This window comes from Aquarana catesbeiana, linkage group LG06 (genome assembly GCF_042186555.1).
Source record: "Aquarana catesbeiana isolate 2022-GZ linkage group LG06, ASM4218655v1, whole genome shotgun sequence".
NCBI classification, from domain to species: Eukaryota; Metazoa; Chordata; class Amphibia; order Anura; family Ranidae; genus Aquarana; species Aquarana catesbeiana.
This window is the reverse complement of record NC_133329.1, coordinates 11,929,925-11,947,185: the sequence shown is the minus strand read 5'-3', so window position 1 is coordinate 11,947,185 and position 17,261 is coordinate 11,929,925. Positions and strand designations below refer to the sequence as shown.

General features: G+C 39.3%; 1 protein-coding gene across 1 annotated transcript in view; it reads right to left on the bottom strand.

Moving 5' to 3' along the window:
• LOC141147852 (uromodulin-like) overlaps positions 1-17,261 on the bottom strand; it is an 86,737-nt gene that overhangs the window by 23,791 nt on the left and 45,685 nt on the right. The window contains exons 10-11 of the mRNA XM_073635019.1: positions 5,647-5,892; positions 2,461-2,623 (exon numbers count right to left, since the gene is read on the bottom strand). Of these exons, the coding sequence (XP_073491120.1) occupies positions 2,461-2,623; positions 5,647-5,892 (409 nt within the window). The remainder of the gene's footprint in view (positions 1-2,460; positions 2,624-5,646; positions 5,893-17,261) is intronic.

The window sequence follows — 17,261 nt, the reverse complement described above, 5'->3', positions numbered from 1 at the left end:
ACTGTGGTACTAATAGGATCAAAAGAACACCAGCAATTTTCTTCAGGTAGCTGTAAATACTGTAACAAGACAAGCCTGCCTGTCAGTAGGAAGATAACAGGAACGGATCTAGCTAAACTGAATACAGTGTATATATATATATACAACACCTGGGATGCATATATATACACAATACACTGTAAGTGCAGCTAACTCACTGACTGTCCTGCCTAATTTAACTAACTCAAATGAAAGGACACTGTCTCTCTCTCTATCTAAGCACGCTGAAACACACTACACAGGGCCACCGTGCAGTTGGCCTTATATAGTGTGGGGCGTGTTCTAAACCCCCTGACCTATAATTGGCCAAAGCCACCCTAGCTTTGGCCAATTACAGCTCTCTCTACTGATGGAGCTGTGATTGGCCAAGCATGTGGGTCATAGTGTATGCTTGGTCAATCATCAGCCAGCAATGCACTGCGATGCCGCAGTGAATTATGGGCCGTGACGCGCCACACGAATGGCCCATATGGTTCGCAATTTGGCGAACGGACGAACAGACGATGTTCGAGTCGAACATGGGTTCGACTCGAACACAAAGCTCATCCCTAATTGGAAACATCGGTTAGTTAATTATATATATTGTTCATACCTCTTTTTTACGGGCAAATTAATGCAAAAAAATCATCACTATGAATTCTTTTTACAAATAGTGAACAATTTAAATTGTAAAAAAAAATAAAAATTCATAATGTAGCTACCTATTATGAAGTCATTATACGATAAAGATAATTAAAGTGTTATTTAATAAACACCCCAATAAATTTCAATTCAATTGAAACATTTTATGCCATTGTTTTCTATATATACAATGGCATAACATTTTTCAATTGGAGTGGAATTTATTGGGATGTTTATATATTTTATAAGTACATTTAAATTGTAATTGAATTTTCAAATGATATCCTCCTTTTCTAATACTTTTTTCTATTAGTTTGTAAAAGAAAATGATAATATTTGCCACATATAGACAAAACAACAAAGGAACTAATGCTAATGGCCGCACCACAGGCATACACTATTGTTCTTCTTCTTCTTTTTAATTTTATTTCAATATTATTATCATTTTATAAAGCTGTTAAACATTGTGTAATGCTGCACAAGGAACCCTGAGCCAATCCTCTTCACCAGAGGAGCTTACACTCTAATGCCCTGTACACACGGTCGGACTTTGTTCGGACATTCCGACAACAAAATCCTAGGATTTTTTCCTACGGATGTTGGCTCAAACTTGTCTTGCATACACACGGTCACACAAAGTTGTCGGAAAATCCGATCGTTCTAAACGCGGTGACGTAAAACACGTACGTCGGGACTATAAACGGGGCAGTGGCCAATAGCTTTCATCCCTTTATTTATTCTGAGCATGCGTGGCACTTTGTGCGTCGGATTTGTGTACACACGATCGGAATTTCCGACAATGGATTTTGTTGTCGCAAAATTTTATATCCTGCTCTCAAACTTTGTGTGTCGGAAAATCCGATGGAAAATGTGTGATGGAGCCCACACACGGTCGGAATTTCCGACAACAAGGTCCTATCACACATTTTCCGTCGGAAAATCCGACCGTGTGTATGGGGCATAACACCCCCACCTCAAATATACACACGGCACCGACAGCTTAAAGTGGAACTCAAATTTAAAAATACAAAATTGAGGACAGGCAGTATTGCCTTCCTTTTTAATGCAGAAGAGACATACAATGTATTTTCTGTATTAAACTTCACTTATCTGCCTGCCCGCACTGCACATGCGCTCCTCAGTGTAGAAATGCAACCCAGCCAAATGATTGAACTCCTGCGCATGTGTGGGATTGACATCATCTTGGGACAGCCAATTAAAATGGCCCTGGACTGATACCCAAAATCCATAAGGCTGAAGATGTCAGTGGCAAGCGGTGAGCTCCGGGGAACACAACACTGTAGAGCAGGTAAGTATAGTTCAGCTTTAAGTGGAGCCCAGTTAGCCTATCAGTCTACTCATTTGAAATAGTAAAATGTTCAACCTGCCAAAAAAAATAGTTTCTTTCAATCTTTTTCCTGATTCCCACCCCTCTACCACAATACATGTCTACAGGGCGCTAGTCCTACTTTTTGGTTCAGATTTCCAGGCTCCTGTGTTCCATCTCTATCTCTAACCTGATCATTAGATAATTAACCATCATCATCACTAGGATAACTCATTGTCCAATCAGCAGGTCGGTGACAAAGGAAGTTGTATTGCTGAAGCAGGAAACAGAGTTATCTTTCTGGCTGTGCAGTGTGGCAGGGAGTTCTAAACCACAAGATTAGCCGAACAGATTAACAAAATCACTTTTCAAGAGAAACAATTCACATCTATCAGTTTAAACTAAGAATTAATCTGTTTTCCTGAAATCCCAACTTAAAGATAAAGAATTGTATGTTATCAATCCATACTCACAGCTGCGCAGTAAGAGTTGGAGGTGTCACACAAGCCGACCTGACAGTGTAAATAAATCTTATCGAATCCTCCCAGAAATTTAAACACTTGAAGAGAAAAGCGACCTTTAAGGGACACTCCGTTTTCTGACACAGAGAGTGTTGGGTCATTCTTGTTGGGGCATCTAAAAATGTTATCATCAGACAAGGATTAGAATATTTTCAACAATATTAAGATATTAATGTGAATAAAATCCATTATTTTATTTTTTTACAAACAAGATTTATTGAAAAAAATATTTTTTTGATCATGCAGTACAGAGATATATCAAGCATAGTTGTATACATTCAAAGTGTTGAAACTATCAGTTGGATAAAGGTAACAGGTGCAACAGTTTGCCTGCCTAGCGGCTACCAGTGCCCAAAGTCAAGGACGGCTGTAGATATCAAGCAACTGTTAATGAACATCAAATAGCTGGGTTAAGCCCAAATCAGTAGATATGAAAGAGGATATTTGAAGGAAAAAAGAGAAAAAAAGGGGGAGGGGGAGGTGGGGAGGGCGTTACGAAGTAAGCAAAACATGTATTTGGTTGGGTTAGGAGGGTTTGTCGGGCAGCAGAAAGTGCAAATGGAATGTTCTATACAGTGGCCAATGTAACCCTCCTAACTGGGAATTTCCATTCATTAATACATTCTTTTTGCCTTGAGTTTTAGCTAAATAGCCCAAATAACAACTCGTAAAATGTAAAGAGACTTTAACAAAAGCATTCAGCCAGTGCTACAGGTGCAAACATTTCTAATTTCTCTGCTTTTTTGTTGTCTAACAGAATCTCAAACAACAATAGTAGATACAAAATGTAAAAAAAATAATAATAATTTTTAAACCTATTTTTAGAGGATGTTAATTTTTGTTATTTAATTAAATCACATCAGTGATTATGATCCTTTATTTTATAATGAAATAAAGAAAGAAAAACTAAACAGAAACAGCAATGTGCAAAAACATTTGGAATTTTCATTGTATATTTTTACTTCATTATTTGGCAGGTTTTTTTTCTCGTTTTTCTTATTTTTTTGTCAACTTGAAGTCCGAATAGCAATATACACTCATTGACCACTTTATTAGGTACACCTTTCTAGTACCGGGTTGGACCCATTTTGACTTCAGAACTGGTATATTTCACACTCAGGCTCTATTCAAATTCAAAGTCCCTAAATGTCTTTACAAATACCCTAAAATAGCCTTAAACCACAAAAATTTCACCCCCACACTCATTTCAATGCTTTTCTCCGGTAGGCAAAATTCTGCCAAAAAAAAAGACAATTTGGCTGAAATTGTGGTTGAAATTAGGCAATTTTTCTCATGACCTGGCAGCAAACATTAAACAAGTATTTTCTTTGCAGATTGTGCAATAACATATGATGTTTCTATACTAAATTAAATGTGTGAGCTCTGATTTTTTCTTTCTTTTTAAAGAACACAAGTAAATAAAAGCTGAATGGAGGCTTTAAAAAAAAAAACATTATATGGGTAGTGGGGGAGACACCTTTTAAGAGACTCATCTTAGTAAGGGACTGGCATACTTACCCACCCTTCACCCATGGGGGTAAAAAGTTGAATGCCTTCTGTTCTGGGTTTGTATCTGTTGTGTGTGAGTTTATTTCTTTTCAGCTACATGTCCTCCCCCAAACTCTCACACAATAGATATAAGCCCAGCACACCAGGCATTCAACTTTGTACCACCATGGGTGAAGGGTGGGTAAGTATGCCAGTCTCTTACTAAGATGATAATATAAATTCTTAAAAATCTCCATCGCTTTGAGATGAGTCTCTTAAAATGTGTCTCCACACTCCCCATATTTTTTTAAAATCTTCCTGCTTATATGGGCAGCTTTATATTTCTCATGATCTTTTGCCTTGTAGTGATTCATGTCAAATATTACATACACTAAATAGCCAAAAGTATTGGGGCGCCTACCTTTACACGCACATGAACTTTAATGGCATCCCAGTCTTAGTCTATAGGGATCAGTATTGACTTGGCCCACCCTCTGCAGCTATAACAGCTTCAACTCTTCTGGGAAGGCTGTCTACAAGCTTTAGGAGGGTGTCTATGGGAACGTTTGACCATTCTTCCAGAAGCCCATTTGTGAGGCCAGGCACTGATGTTGGAGAGAAGGCCTAGCTCACAGTCTCTGCTCTAATTTATTCTAAAGGTGTTCTATCACGTTGAGGTCAGGACTATGTGCAGGCCAGTCAAGTTCCTCAAACTCAATCATCCATGTCTTTATGAAACTTGCTTTATGCACTGGTGCGCAGTCATGCTGGAACAGGAAGGGGCCATCCCCAAACTGTTCCTATAAAGTTGGAAGCATGAAATTTTCCAAAATGTCTTGGTATGCTGACGCCTTAGGAGTTCCCTTCACTGGAACTAAGGGGCCATGCCCAACCCCTGAATAGCAACCCCACACCATAATCCCCCCTCCACCAAATGATTTGGAGAGGTGGTCCAATACATTTGGCAATATAGTGTGTATGTGCACATTTGTGATGGAGGAACTTGATTGGCCTCAACCGATAGAACACCTTTGGGATGAATTAGAGCGTAGACTGCGAACCAGGCCTTCATGTCCGTGTAAAGGCAGGTGTCCCAATACTTTTGGTAATATAGCGTAGATACATAATTAGTCTGGTTGAAAAAGGACACAAGTCCATCCAGTTCAACCAATAAAAGGGAAACAAAAAGTTAAAAAACAAAAATGACAATTTTAGCAAATTACAGTCAAACTGAAACTACTAATTTCATGACTAAATCAAGTTTGAGAACATTTCCCAACCAAACCTACACTCCACTGTTCCCCCACTGTCATTCTTCACTCACTTCAAATGCTTAGTAGGAAAACCAACCATTTTCTGCATTGTAACCTTGTGTAGGGCTATTGTATTACTGATGTCAAGAGCAGGGAGTAACCAACCATTTCACCAATACAATGAGGCTGGGAATCCTGTGGCCCTCATCACTCAGCTATCTAAGGAATACAGGTTTTCTGCATATTTGTCTATTCCAGCAATGGAATATTCATATTTTCCTGGTTGCAGATCAGATCGGGTGCTCTGCATTTATTTGGCAACACAGGAAATATGATGAATGACAAAACGTATTATCATTTGAGAGGAATAATATACAACACATGATAATGAACTTACTGGTTTGTAAGGATATCGTATCTGGGGCCGTAGGAGCTGTCAGCTGTTGGGCTGGCGTAGCAGTTTTTCATGACGAGCACAAATGGAGATGAACCCGTTGCTCCTGTTACAATGACACCAACATATAGGATGGAGGAGGAGTTCAGCCACACCTGGGAGTCAGTATATGGGGTGGTGTAGCCTGAATCTTGGAACAGACCCATCGTTATTGTGAAATTTGCTGTTCCAGCCACATTGATAACCGAGCTGTAATAGAATATAATCATTAATAATCACTTGACCTCCGGAAGATTTACCCCCCTTCATGACCAGGCTATTTTTTGCGATACAACACTGCATTACTTTAACTGACAAGTGTGCAGTCATGCGACACTGTACCCAAATAAAATTTATGTCTTTTTTCCCCCACAAATTGAGCTTTCTTTTTCTGGTATTTGATCACCTCTGCGTTTATTTACTTTTTGCGCTATAAACAAAAACATTTTTACATTTAGAAAAAAAAACAAAAAAACATTTTTTTTCTTTCTGCTATTAAACATATCTAATAAAAAAATGAAAAAAAAAATGTCTTCATTGTTTTATGCCAATATGTATTCTGCTACATATTTTTTGTAAAAAATATTCCAATAAGCGTATATTGATTGGTTGGCACAAAAGTTACAGCATCTACAAACTATCGGATGTTTTTATTTATTTATTTTTTATTTTATTTTACTAGTAATAGCGACGATCAACAACATATAGCAGGGCTGGGATATTGCGACGGACATTCTGACACTGATACTTTTTATATGTTTTGGGGACCAGTGACTAATGCTGCGTACACACGATCGGAAATTCCGCCAGCAAAAGTCCGATGTGAGCTTTTGGTCAGAAATTCTGACCATGTGTATGCTTCTTCGGACTTGAGAGCAGGTTCTCTATTTTTCCGATGGAAAAAGTTCCTATCGGAAATTCTGATCGTCTGTAGCAATTCCAATGTGCAAAATTAAACCGAGTTTACTATGTGTCAGTTTATAAATGAATAAGGAGTTTATATACAGACTCCTTATTCATTCATATAATGTGCAGTTCAGGTTGAAGAGAAAGGGACTGTCTTCAGTCTCATTTTCTGTCTCAAAAAATATATATTGGGTCTGTTTAGACCTCTTATATCTCACCAAAAAGCCCCCCCCCAAAAAAAATACAAAAAAATATATAAAAAATATAATTGTAAAAATAAAAAAAACATAGTAAGGCCCCTTTCACATGGAACGGACTCCATCAAGAAGATCTGCCTGCAGCAGGTGGATGACAGGTCTGTATCCGCTCCGCTGATGATCGGTCTGTTCGTGTGAAAGGGGCCTAAGGCCTTGTTCATAGAGGGCATACACAGCGTACACCCCTGCAAGGCCATGTTTACCTGTACAGGGATGCACAGGTGTCCGGTGCATCTTGGTGCAGACAGTTTCATTGATGTCATTTGGGATGTAACAATTGCGTGAACGGAGCCATTGCTCACAATTTGGTTGAGAAGAATGGGTGTAGATCGTGCTGGACTGACTCTATCAGTCAGTGTTGTAGATTGGTAGGGTGTGGGCAGAGGGAAAGAATTTGTTTCCAGGGTCCGTGCCCTGTTTGGAAAAAGGTGTTAATGAGCTCTGTTAGGACTTGGGCTGCTACCTCAGCGTGCGTCCTTATGAAGACAAGGCCAGTGCTGAGGACTTCTAACAGTCCAGATCCATGTGCCAAAGGCACCCTCCAACAGGTCCATCCCGCAACTATTTTTGCTAGCAGCCCTGATGTAGGGGAAGTCTTTAGTCCCCCGAAACACGTTGGCCTCTTGTTATTGCTGAAACTTCAAATAAAATACAAATTACATACCTCTTTGATCACCGGGCGCTCCTTTATCTTCATTTCTTCTACATTGCTCACAATTTGACTTTTATGTCCCTGAGCTCACACTGTCTGCATTTGGGGACATGCACTCACACCCACATGGATGTCAGATTGGGAGCAGCGGCTATGCCTGTGAAGCCATTGCATCCCAATTGACGTAAATAGGATTGCCTGCACGGGGATGCACGAAACACCTATGCATACCTGTGTGGGCAAACATGGCCCACCATGGGCTTACACTTTAGTACGCCACATGTGAACAATGCTTTAATAGCATATAGCAGGTATTTTGTAAGTTATGATGTGTTTGTGTGCACTAATCATGATTTTACTGTATTTTTAGTGACCATAGCCATTTGATGAACATTTGCACAATTATTGCAGGGCACAATTTTTTTTTATTCATTAACTCAATGCAGTTTTTAATTTTGAAATGTATGAATCCACTAATAATGATTTTAGTGTATCTGTCAGGAAAGGGTCCATCCGCTGGTAAGATATATCATTTGGCGTGCAGTACTGGGGTCCACCAGCAGGTGTCTCCTGGCAGTTTGGAACTGTCAGGGGAATCTTTCCCTGCTTCTGTTATTTCATCTTTTGGCCGCAGTACTGATGTCCACCAGCGAATGGATCCTGGCAGTATGGAGCAGACAACACTCCCTGCTCTCAGGTGTTACATGAAGACAATTATTGTCAGTCCCATAAATACCCGGCAAGCCCTCACATGCTTGCCTTGGTATCTCTCTCCTTGAGCCCTGACCTTGTTTGCCTGTTACCTGATCCTGAGCCTGCATCTGACCTTGTTCCGTGCTTATCCTGACCCGGTCCCTCCTGTGTTCCTGTACCCTTTCCTTTACCCTTCAGTCCGATCCATCCCCTCCCTGTCCTGTTGGTTCCCAGTCCCTCATCTACTGATCTCCTGTGTATGACCTTGGCCTGGCTAATGTTTACGTTTCTGGAACATCCTTTGTCTTTCTGCTGATCTGTTGTGTATGACCCTGGCCTGGCTGACATCTGTGATTTTGGTACTGCCTCTTGCTGTATATACTGTTGTTGTTGGTGGGTTTGTTGGGTTGGTTGTGCACTGTTTGTATTTCTTATTTATCACCTATCTTTAATAAATATAATTACCATTCACCTTTCATGCGTTTTTGGTTATCTCTGTGCAGTTCACATAGTCTGGTCTACTAACTCTCCTGACAGTATCTTTAGCAAAAATATTGTTTTGATAAACATTTGCACAAATATTGTGGTGCCTTAAAAATCATTAGTACCTTCCTCTTATTCTACTGGCCATGTGTTTTCAGAAAATGTATAGTTTGGAGGGGGGGTATTTTACAAACTCTGAAAGCTGTAAGTGTAAAATGAAAACCACCAGATTTTTGGAGAAATGATTTATAGTTATTTATAGTTTTGTGTATGCTCAATTTTCATCATTACACAAAAAAAGTGCAATTTAAAATTTACAAATATTTGTTATTTATTAACTCAATACAGGTTGAATCGTATATTTAGTAGTAATTCAGCAGGAATTTTGTAAAATTTGCTGTTTGTATCTGTTAATAATGATCTTAGTGTATTTTTAGCGAAAATATTGCTTTGGTAAACATTTGCACACATATCATGTGGCCTTAAAAATCAGTAACACCTTCCTTTTATTCTATTGGACCTTTGCTTTCAGAAAATATATGTTTCCCCCCCCCTCCCCCCCCTTCCCTCTCTCCCCACCCCCCTCCTCCCTCTGGAGATTCTTGACTGTTGACGAGTCTCTTCTCGTTTACTTATCCATTATTGAATATGATGTTTGTCAGAGGGTCAATTTAATTGATATTTACTCTTTCCCCCTTATTCTCTTCTGAAAATATACTCATTTGTCTGTAGTGGGATGAATCATAATTGATTTATTTCTAACTTGAATTTTGACAATTCCCGTCCAGTCATCTAAGTGAAGAGCTTCCACTGATTGTTTTGTGGTCTGTTTTTTGTTTTCTTGGTGAACTACTGGAATCTATACACACGGTAATTTAGATAAATCCCTTTTTTCTTTTCTCCCCCCCCCTTTTTTGATAGTTTGTACATGTATATATGTATATGTGCACATATATCTATGTATATTTTTATAATTTCCATTGACTCAACTCTACTCTGCTGAATGTCATTTCCCTGTTAGGAACTCAAGATAATAATCTTTGCCATTTATCTGGTTAAACTTTGATTGCCCCACTGAGTGTGTCTGTTTGTGTACGGGTGTTGATTGATATCATTAATGAACCAAAGCGCCATAGGATACCTGCCAGATGAAATTGATTGATAATTGATTAAATGGGAGATTTAAGCCAGGCAGAGATATCATTGCGCATGCTCTGAAAAAGCTAATTACTTAGCGAAACATGTAAGCATTAGGACTACATGGTATCCGTGAGGAGGACCTCTGGTCGGTCACCTATTAGTCCAGCCTAATACTTTTTTCACCCTGCTCTACAATCCATTTGGTCCGTTTGCTAACATCTGAGCCTGACTATTTGCAGCCAAGAGTATTAACGACATCTATGCAGCTCCAGTGAGGACTAAGTCTTGCTTAACAGCTGATCAACGCATCTACCAGGAATGTAAGAAACCGCTCTGCTATCTATGAAGGGGATCTTTCCTGCAGTGGCTGTGACGGTAAACTATTGATCGTGATGATCCCGTCTAGACGCCGGTAACTGTAAGCTTCCCTCTAATATTTGATACAATGAACTGTACGGTGTTCCGCTCCTGCTGCTGACAAAGTCAATGTCTCTCTCTGTTTATATCATCCAAGTGCTACATTCAACTTGACACTTTATTTCACCCTGTGGTGATTTTTAACCATTGTGTGCACACATCTACATATAGAAGCTGCCTCTGTTACAAGTTAGCGCTACGGAAACCAAAAGGAACGCTCGCACCACACTAGCAATATTCACAACTCTGTTCCGGGAGGAAAATACCTATGATCATATGTATTTCATCACTGTCTGATCCAGTCACATTAACTTGACATATTCCCAGTTTGGTGGAAGTTTTACATCTACAAGCATCATTCATCTGGCGATCGACTGAGATCTGTATGTGTGTGTGGTTGTGAGAGTGAGAGAAATGTGAGGTGTAACTGGAAAACGGTGGCCACCGGTGTCCTCCTGAGACCTTAGGTCTTTTTTAATATATGTTGGGTTTAGGGATATATGTGTATTTTTGTACTTATATTTTTTGCAATAATTTTGGATAGTCTCAATAAATGATAAATATTTATATCACCGGCTTGTCCTCATAGAAGAGTTGCTTTGTGATTTCTCTTAAGTTTTGTTTTTATTCTATTGGACCTTTGCTTTCAGAAAATATATGGTTTGGGTAGGGGTCTCTAACAAACTCTGAAAGCTTTAAGGGAAAAATGAAAAACTTCAGATTTTTAGAGAAATATGGTTATTTACATTTTTGCGTACATTAAATTTTCACCATTTTTCAAAAAGGCATAATTTAAAAATTACAAATATTTGTTATTTACTAACTCAATACAAGTTAAGCTTTTATATTTATTTTGTAAAATGTGCTGTGTTTATATCTGCTAATAATGATTTTAGAGTATTTTAAGTGACTATATTGTTTTTATAAACATTTGCACAAATATAGCAGGGTGTTAAAATCAGGAGCACCTTCTCTTTACACTGCAGGTCATGTGCTCTCAAAAAATATATGGTTTGGAGAAACTTTAACAAACTCTGAAAGCTTTAAGTGAAAAATAAAAACCTTTAGACTTTTAGAGAAATTTGGATATTTACACGTTTGCATATTTTCGATTTTCACCATTTCGCAAAAAGGCACATTTTAAAATTTACAAGTATTTGTTTATGTATTTACTCAATGCAGTTTTAATTTTGCCATGTATGAATCCGCTAATAATGATTTTAATGTACTTTTAGCAAAAATATTGCTTTGATAAACATTTGCGCAAATATCGTGGTGAGTTAAAAATCAGTAGCACCTTCCTTTTATTCTATTGGCCATGTGCTTTCAGAAAATATGTGTTTTGGGGGGTCTTTTACAAACTCTGACAACTGTAAATGAAAAAGAAAAACCTCCAGATTTTTAGAGAAATGTTTTTCACCATTTCTCGAAAAGGAGCAATGTAAAATTTACAAATATTTGTTATTTATTACCTCAGTACAAGTTTTGCTTTCATATTTACTAGAAATTTATCAGTAATTTTGTAAAATTTGCATTTTTTGTATCCGCTAATAATGATTTTAGTGCACTTTTAGTAAAAATTTTGTTTTGGTAAACATTTGCTCAAACATCGCAGGGTCTTAAAAATCAGTAGCACCTTCCTTTTATTCTACTGGCCAAGTGGTTTCAGAAAATGTATAGTATGGGGGGGTCTTTTACAAACTCTGAAAGCTGTAAGTGTAAAATGAAAACCCCCAGATTTTTGGAGAAATTTGGTTATTTATAGTTTTGTGTACGTTCAATTTTCATCATTACGCAAAAAGGTGAAATTTAAAATTTACAAATATTTGTTATTTATTAACTCAGTACAGGTTAAAATCTTATATTTAGTAGTAATTCAGCAGGGATTTTGTAAAAAAAAGTGCTGTTTGTATCTGTTAATAATAATTTTAGTGTATTTTTAGCGAAAATATTGCTTTGGTAAACATTTGCACACATATCGTGTGGCCTTAAAAACCAGTAATACCTTCCTTTTATTCTATTGGACCTTTGCTTTCAGAAAATATATGGTTTGGGGAGGGGTCTCTAACAAACTCTGAAAGCTGTAAGGGAATAATGAAAACCTTCAGATTTTTAGAGAAATTTGGTTATTTACATTTTTGCGTACATTCAATTTTCACCATTTTTCAAAAAGGCGTAATTACACATATTTGTTATTTACTATCTCAATACAAGTTAAGCTTTTATATTTATTTTGTAAAATGTGCTGTGTTTAGATCTGCTAATAATGATTTTAGAGTATTTTAAACGACTATATTGTTTTGATAAACATTTGCGCAAATATAGCAGGGCGTTAAAATCAGGAGCACCTTCTCTTTATACTACAGGTCATGTGCTTTCAGAAAATATATGGTTTGGATGAACTTTAACAAAATCTGAAAGCTTTAAGTAAAAAATGAAAACCTTTAGACTTTTAGAGAAATTTGGATATTTACCAGTTTGCGTATGTTCGATTTTCACCATTTCGCAAAAAGGCGCATTTTAAAATTCACAATTTTTTTTTTTTTCCATAATATTTTATTGGTAAAATAAGAATAGGGTTTACATTGCCTTTGGTTACAGAAAATGAGTCATAACAAGGTATTCGGCAACACTGACATTCAAAGTTAACAGACAATAACTCTTGTAACAGAGAGAGAAACAAAAATGAAAAGGGGACCTTTCTTTCGCTGACTTTGGTAAGGTGAACCCTTATAAAAAACAATGAGATATAGTTGTGCAAGGTCACTTGTACATATGCATTTGTCCCAATGCTATTAGTTCTGTCTGGTGTTTACGGATGTTTGGATGTATTTCCTCAATAAAATCGAAACTTTGCTCTAATACAGTGGTTAATGTTAAGTGTCTATTTCCGTTCAATATTTGATCAGCTAAGGATGATTGAACATCAGTGTTTACAAAGAAGGGATTCTGTCTGAAGGGGACACTAGCTTATGGTCTAAACCTAGATTTATATGAAAGGAAAGACAAAGAGGGGTGGGGAGCGAGGGGGGAAGAGAAGACGGAGAGTGGAGGGGGGAAGGGAGGAGGGAGTGGGGGGGAGAGGAAAGAGTCAGAAGTATCCTGCAGTCTCCGCCACCATATCTAAGGGTTTGTATTCCCGCGGGTAGGATTGCCCAACTGGTGGGTCTTTAGGTGGGTACGTGTAAAACGTGTCAGGCGACCTCCCCCATTCATCCCTTGTTTAGGTGGGGGAGGTCGGCCACCACATATTTTGATAGATTTAGCTTCTGAATGAAATAAAGCAGTTAATAATAGTTGCCAGCGTCTTAGGGATCGCGATCTGTGTGAGTTTGGTTGGTCAACTGTTTATATTGGTCAGTGGTACAGAAGTGGGACCAGCATGCCCATGTGTATGAGAATTTGGTTGGGCAGTCTTTGGCTATGGCGATCAATTCCTCCATTTCCGCAATTTTTTCTACTCGTTTGAGCCATTCCGGGATAGTGGGCGCATTTGTTGTTCCCCAGTGGAGAGGGATACACAACTTGGCTGCATTTAGTAAGGGTGGTATTAGCGTTTTGCGATATTGATGTAACGGAATGTCCGAGTGATGAAGGAGGCATTGTGCTGAGGTGTGCTCTAGAGTATATGTGGATATTTGTGAGGTCAGTTCCCTGACTTGGGTCCAAAAGGGCTGGATTAAGGGACAGGACCACCATATGTGTTCTAGTGTACCCACTTCATTGGTGCATCTCAAGCATTTGTCAGATAGGGTAGGATAGTATTTGTGGATAATTACGGGGGTTCTGTACCAACGCATTAAAATTTTATAATTATTCTCTTGAATCGAGACATTAAGGGAGCCTTTATGTGCTATCATAGAAATGTGTTCCCATAGTGCCTCTGTTAAATCTGTTTGTAGGTCTCTTTCCAAGTTTACGCAAGCTTTGATAGATTTCATTGAGCCTCCAGAGGAGAGCAGGTTGTAAACGTTTGAGATCATATGTTGTTGGGGTGTAGAGTGAGCGCATAGCTGCTCAAATGTCGTGAGTGGACGGGAGACCGAAGAGACACTGTCCATTTCTTTTAAAAAATGTCTGATCTGGAAGTATGTCCAGAGTGGGAGGGGATTACTATTTGCATTAATTGGTAGGGAGGAGCGCTCTAGAAGTGTACCCGATCGGAAGAAGTGATGGGCTAGGACCGTTAAGTGTTGCCATGTACCCGTCAGGAAGTTAGTGGACATGCCGGGAGGGAATGCTGGGTTGTGTTTTACCGGAGCGAGGGGTCCCGGATTGGAGGAGATGTGTAGCTTCCGGCAGGCTTCCTTAAAGCATTGGAGTGTCGGGGCGATGAGAGGATGACTATTTAGCATTCTCGGGGTGTGTTTGGATAAGGTCCAAGGCAAGGATCGTAGTGGTAGTGGGGAGAATGTATGTTCAAGGGTGACCCAGTCTTTACATTTGTCGTGCACTGACCAATCTATAATTCTAGAGAGGTGACAAGCCCAATAGTATTTCTTGAGATCCGGGAGGCCGATGCCCCCTTTTGTCTTAGGGTGTGTTAGTTGATCGTATGCTATTCTAGGTCTTTTCTGTCTCCATAGAAATTTAGTGCATAGTCGTTTGTAGAGTTGGAAAAAAGTTGGGGGAGTTTAATAGGTATGGTTTGTAAGATATAGAGGATGCGGGGAAGGATATTCATCTTTAGGATTGCTGCCCTACCAAACCAGGAAAAATGGGGATTATTCCATTTGCTTAAGTCGTTCGTAATGGCTTTGAGGATGGGTTGATAGTTTTTGGAGTATAGGCCTGAAAGCTTTGTCGGTAGTTGTATCCCGAGGTATTTAATCTGGTCATGCCTCCATTGAAAGGGAAAATTGCTTTTGCATTGTGTTACCTGTTCCTGTGGGAGGGAGATATTTAGGGCCTGGGATTTTGTGAAATTGATCTTAAAGTTGGAAATGGTGTGAAAGGTATTTGCTTCTTTTAAGAGGTTTGGGATCGATATGTGTGGCTCTCTCAGGAATAGTAATATGTCATCAGCGAATGCAGCGATCTTGTAGGTGCGATCGGCGATGCAGAAACCTTTGATGTTGTTGTTGGATCTGAGACATTAGAGAAAGGGTTCTAGGGTTAAGACGAATAATATTGGGGAAAGTGGACATCCCTGTCTTGTTCCATTACTAATAGAGAAGGCGTTCGACAGGTGGCCGTTAACATGTACCCTAGCGGTTGGAGTGGTATAAAGGGACATGATAGCATTAAACATCCGATCTTGGAGACCAATTCGTCTCAGAACTGCTCCTAGGTAGTCCCATGCCAACCTGTCGAACGCCTTCTCTGCATCTAGGGACAGAAAGAATCCCTTGTGTTTTTGATTCGTGATCCAGTGGTGTATATTCAGCTCTTTGATTGTGTTGTCTCTAGCCTCTCTTCCAGGGATGAACCCCACTTGATCCCTCCCTATCAGGGAGGGCAGGAGAGGCAGAAGGCGGGAGGCTAGAATCTTGGCATAAAGTTTTACGTCAACGTTTAATAAGGATATCGGCCTATAATTACTTACTGAGGTGGGGTCTTTTTCATCTTTTGGGATCACTGTGATGTGTGCTTCAAGGAATCTATGGAAGGGGAGAGTGGATGATGTTAAGGAGTTAAAGGTCCTAATTAAATGTGGGGCCAGTGTATCTGTGAAGGTTTTGAAGTAAGTGGCTGTAAGTCCATCTGGACCTGGACTTTTCCCATTTTTAAGTTGCTTGATAGCTGCTTTGAGTTCTTCTTCTGATATAGGATTTTCAAGGTGTGCTGCATCTTCTTTATCTATGGGTTTGGGGGAAAATTTGTTGAGAAATGACTTGATTATCTTACGTCTGTTCTCAGATCCATAATGGCTTGTATCTTGTTTCGGGAGATTGTATAATTTAGAGTAGTAGGTCTCAAATTGGGCTGCTATGTCTGTCGAGGTAATGTGAGATTTACCCTGGTGATCTTTAATAGTATGAATGGTTGCATGTGCTTTCCTGGTCTGGAGGGCTTTAGCAAGGTATTTACCGCCTTTATTGCCAAATTCATAGAAAATCTTTTGATGTAACATAAATTTACGTTGCGTCTTACGGTTTAGTTCTTCTCGTAGCATTTTCCTGATTTGGGTGAGTTCGTGATAAGTTTGCTGTGCTTGTACTTGTTTGTGGGCAAGTTCAAGCCTTTTGATCTTGTCAAGGAGCTCTGTGATTTTCTGTTGTTGGGCTTTTTGACGCGAGGCTTTAAGAGCAATGAGTTTGCCTCTGACTACGCACTTGTGGGCTTCCCATTGTGTGAGAGGGGCAGTGTCCGGCGTGTCGTTTTCTAAGAAAAAGGTGTGTATGCAACTATTGATATCATTGGTTACTTCTTCCGAAGTAAGCAGAGACGAATCTAGGCGCCAAATTTTTTTGGGGATGTGTTTGTCAGGGAGCGTCAGGGTCATTGTGATTGGATGGTGGTCCGACAGCACCATTGGTTCAATGGTGGCAGTCGAGAGAAAGGGAATATCTTTCTGGGACAGGAACAAATAGTCGATTCTCGAATATTTGTTGTGTGGGGCCGAGAAAAAAGTAAAGTCTTTCTCGTCGGGGTGAAGGGCACGCCACGTATCATGTAAAAGAAGGTCTTGGATTTGTAGATTAATTTGTCGGATAGCTTTGTATGGTAGAGATGTCGTGCCTGTGGAGGTGTCTAAGATTGGGGAAAGGGCGATATTGAAGTCTCCCCCTAGAATGGTCAATCCGGCGTGGAGATCTGAGAGTAGTCGTGAGATTGATCTAAAGAAGCTTACTTGTGCAGAATTGGGGCTGTATATGTTGGCCAGGGTCACTGGTCGTCCCTGGAGTCGGCCTTTCAAAAAGAGGTATCTGCCTTCGGTATCTATGAGTGAGTCCTCAAGTTGCCAATCTAGGTTTTTGGATATGAGAATTGAGACCCCTTTGGACTTCGCAAGAGAATTGGTGGCATGGTATACTGTTGGGAACATGCGGTTCAAGAGTTTGGGTATTTTGTTTGTGTGAAAATGTGTC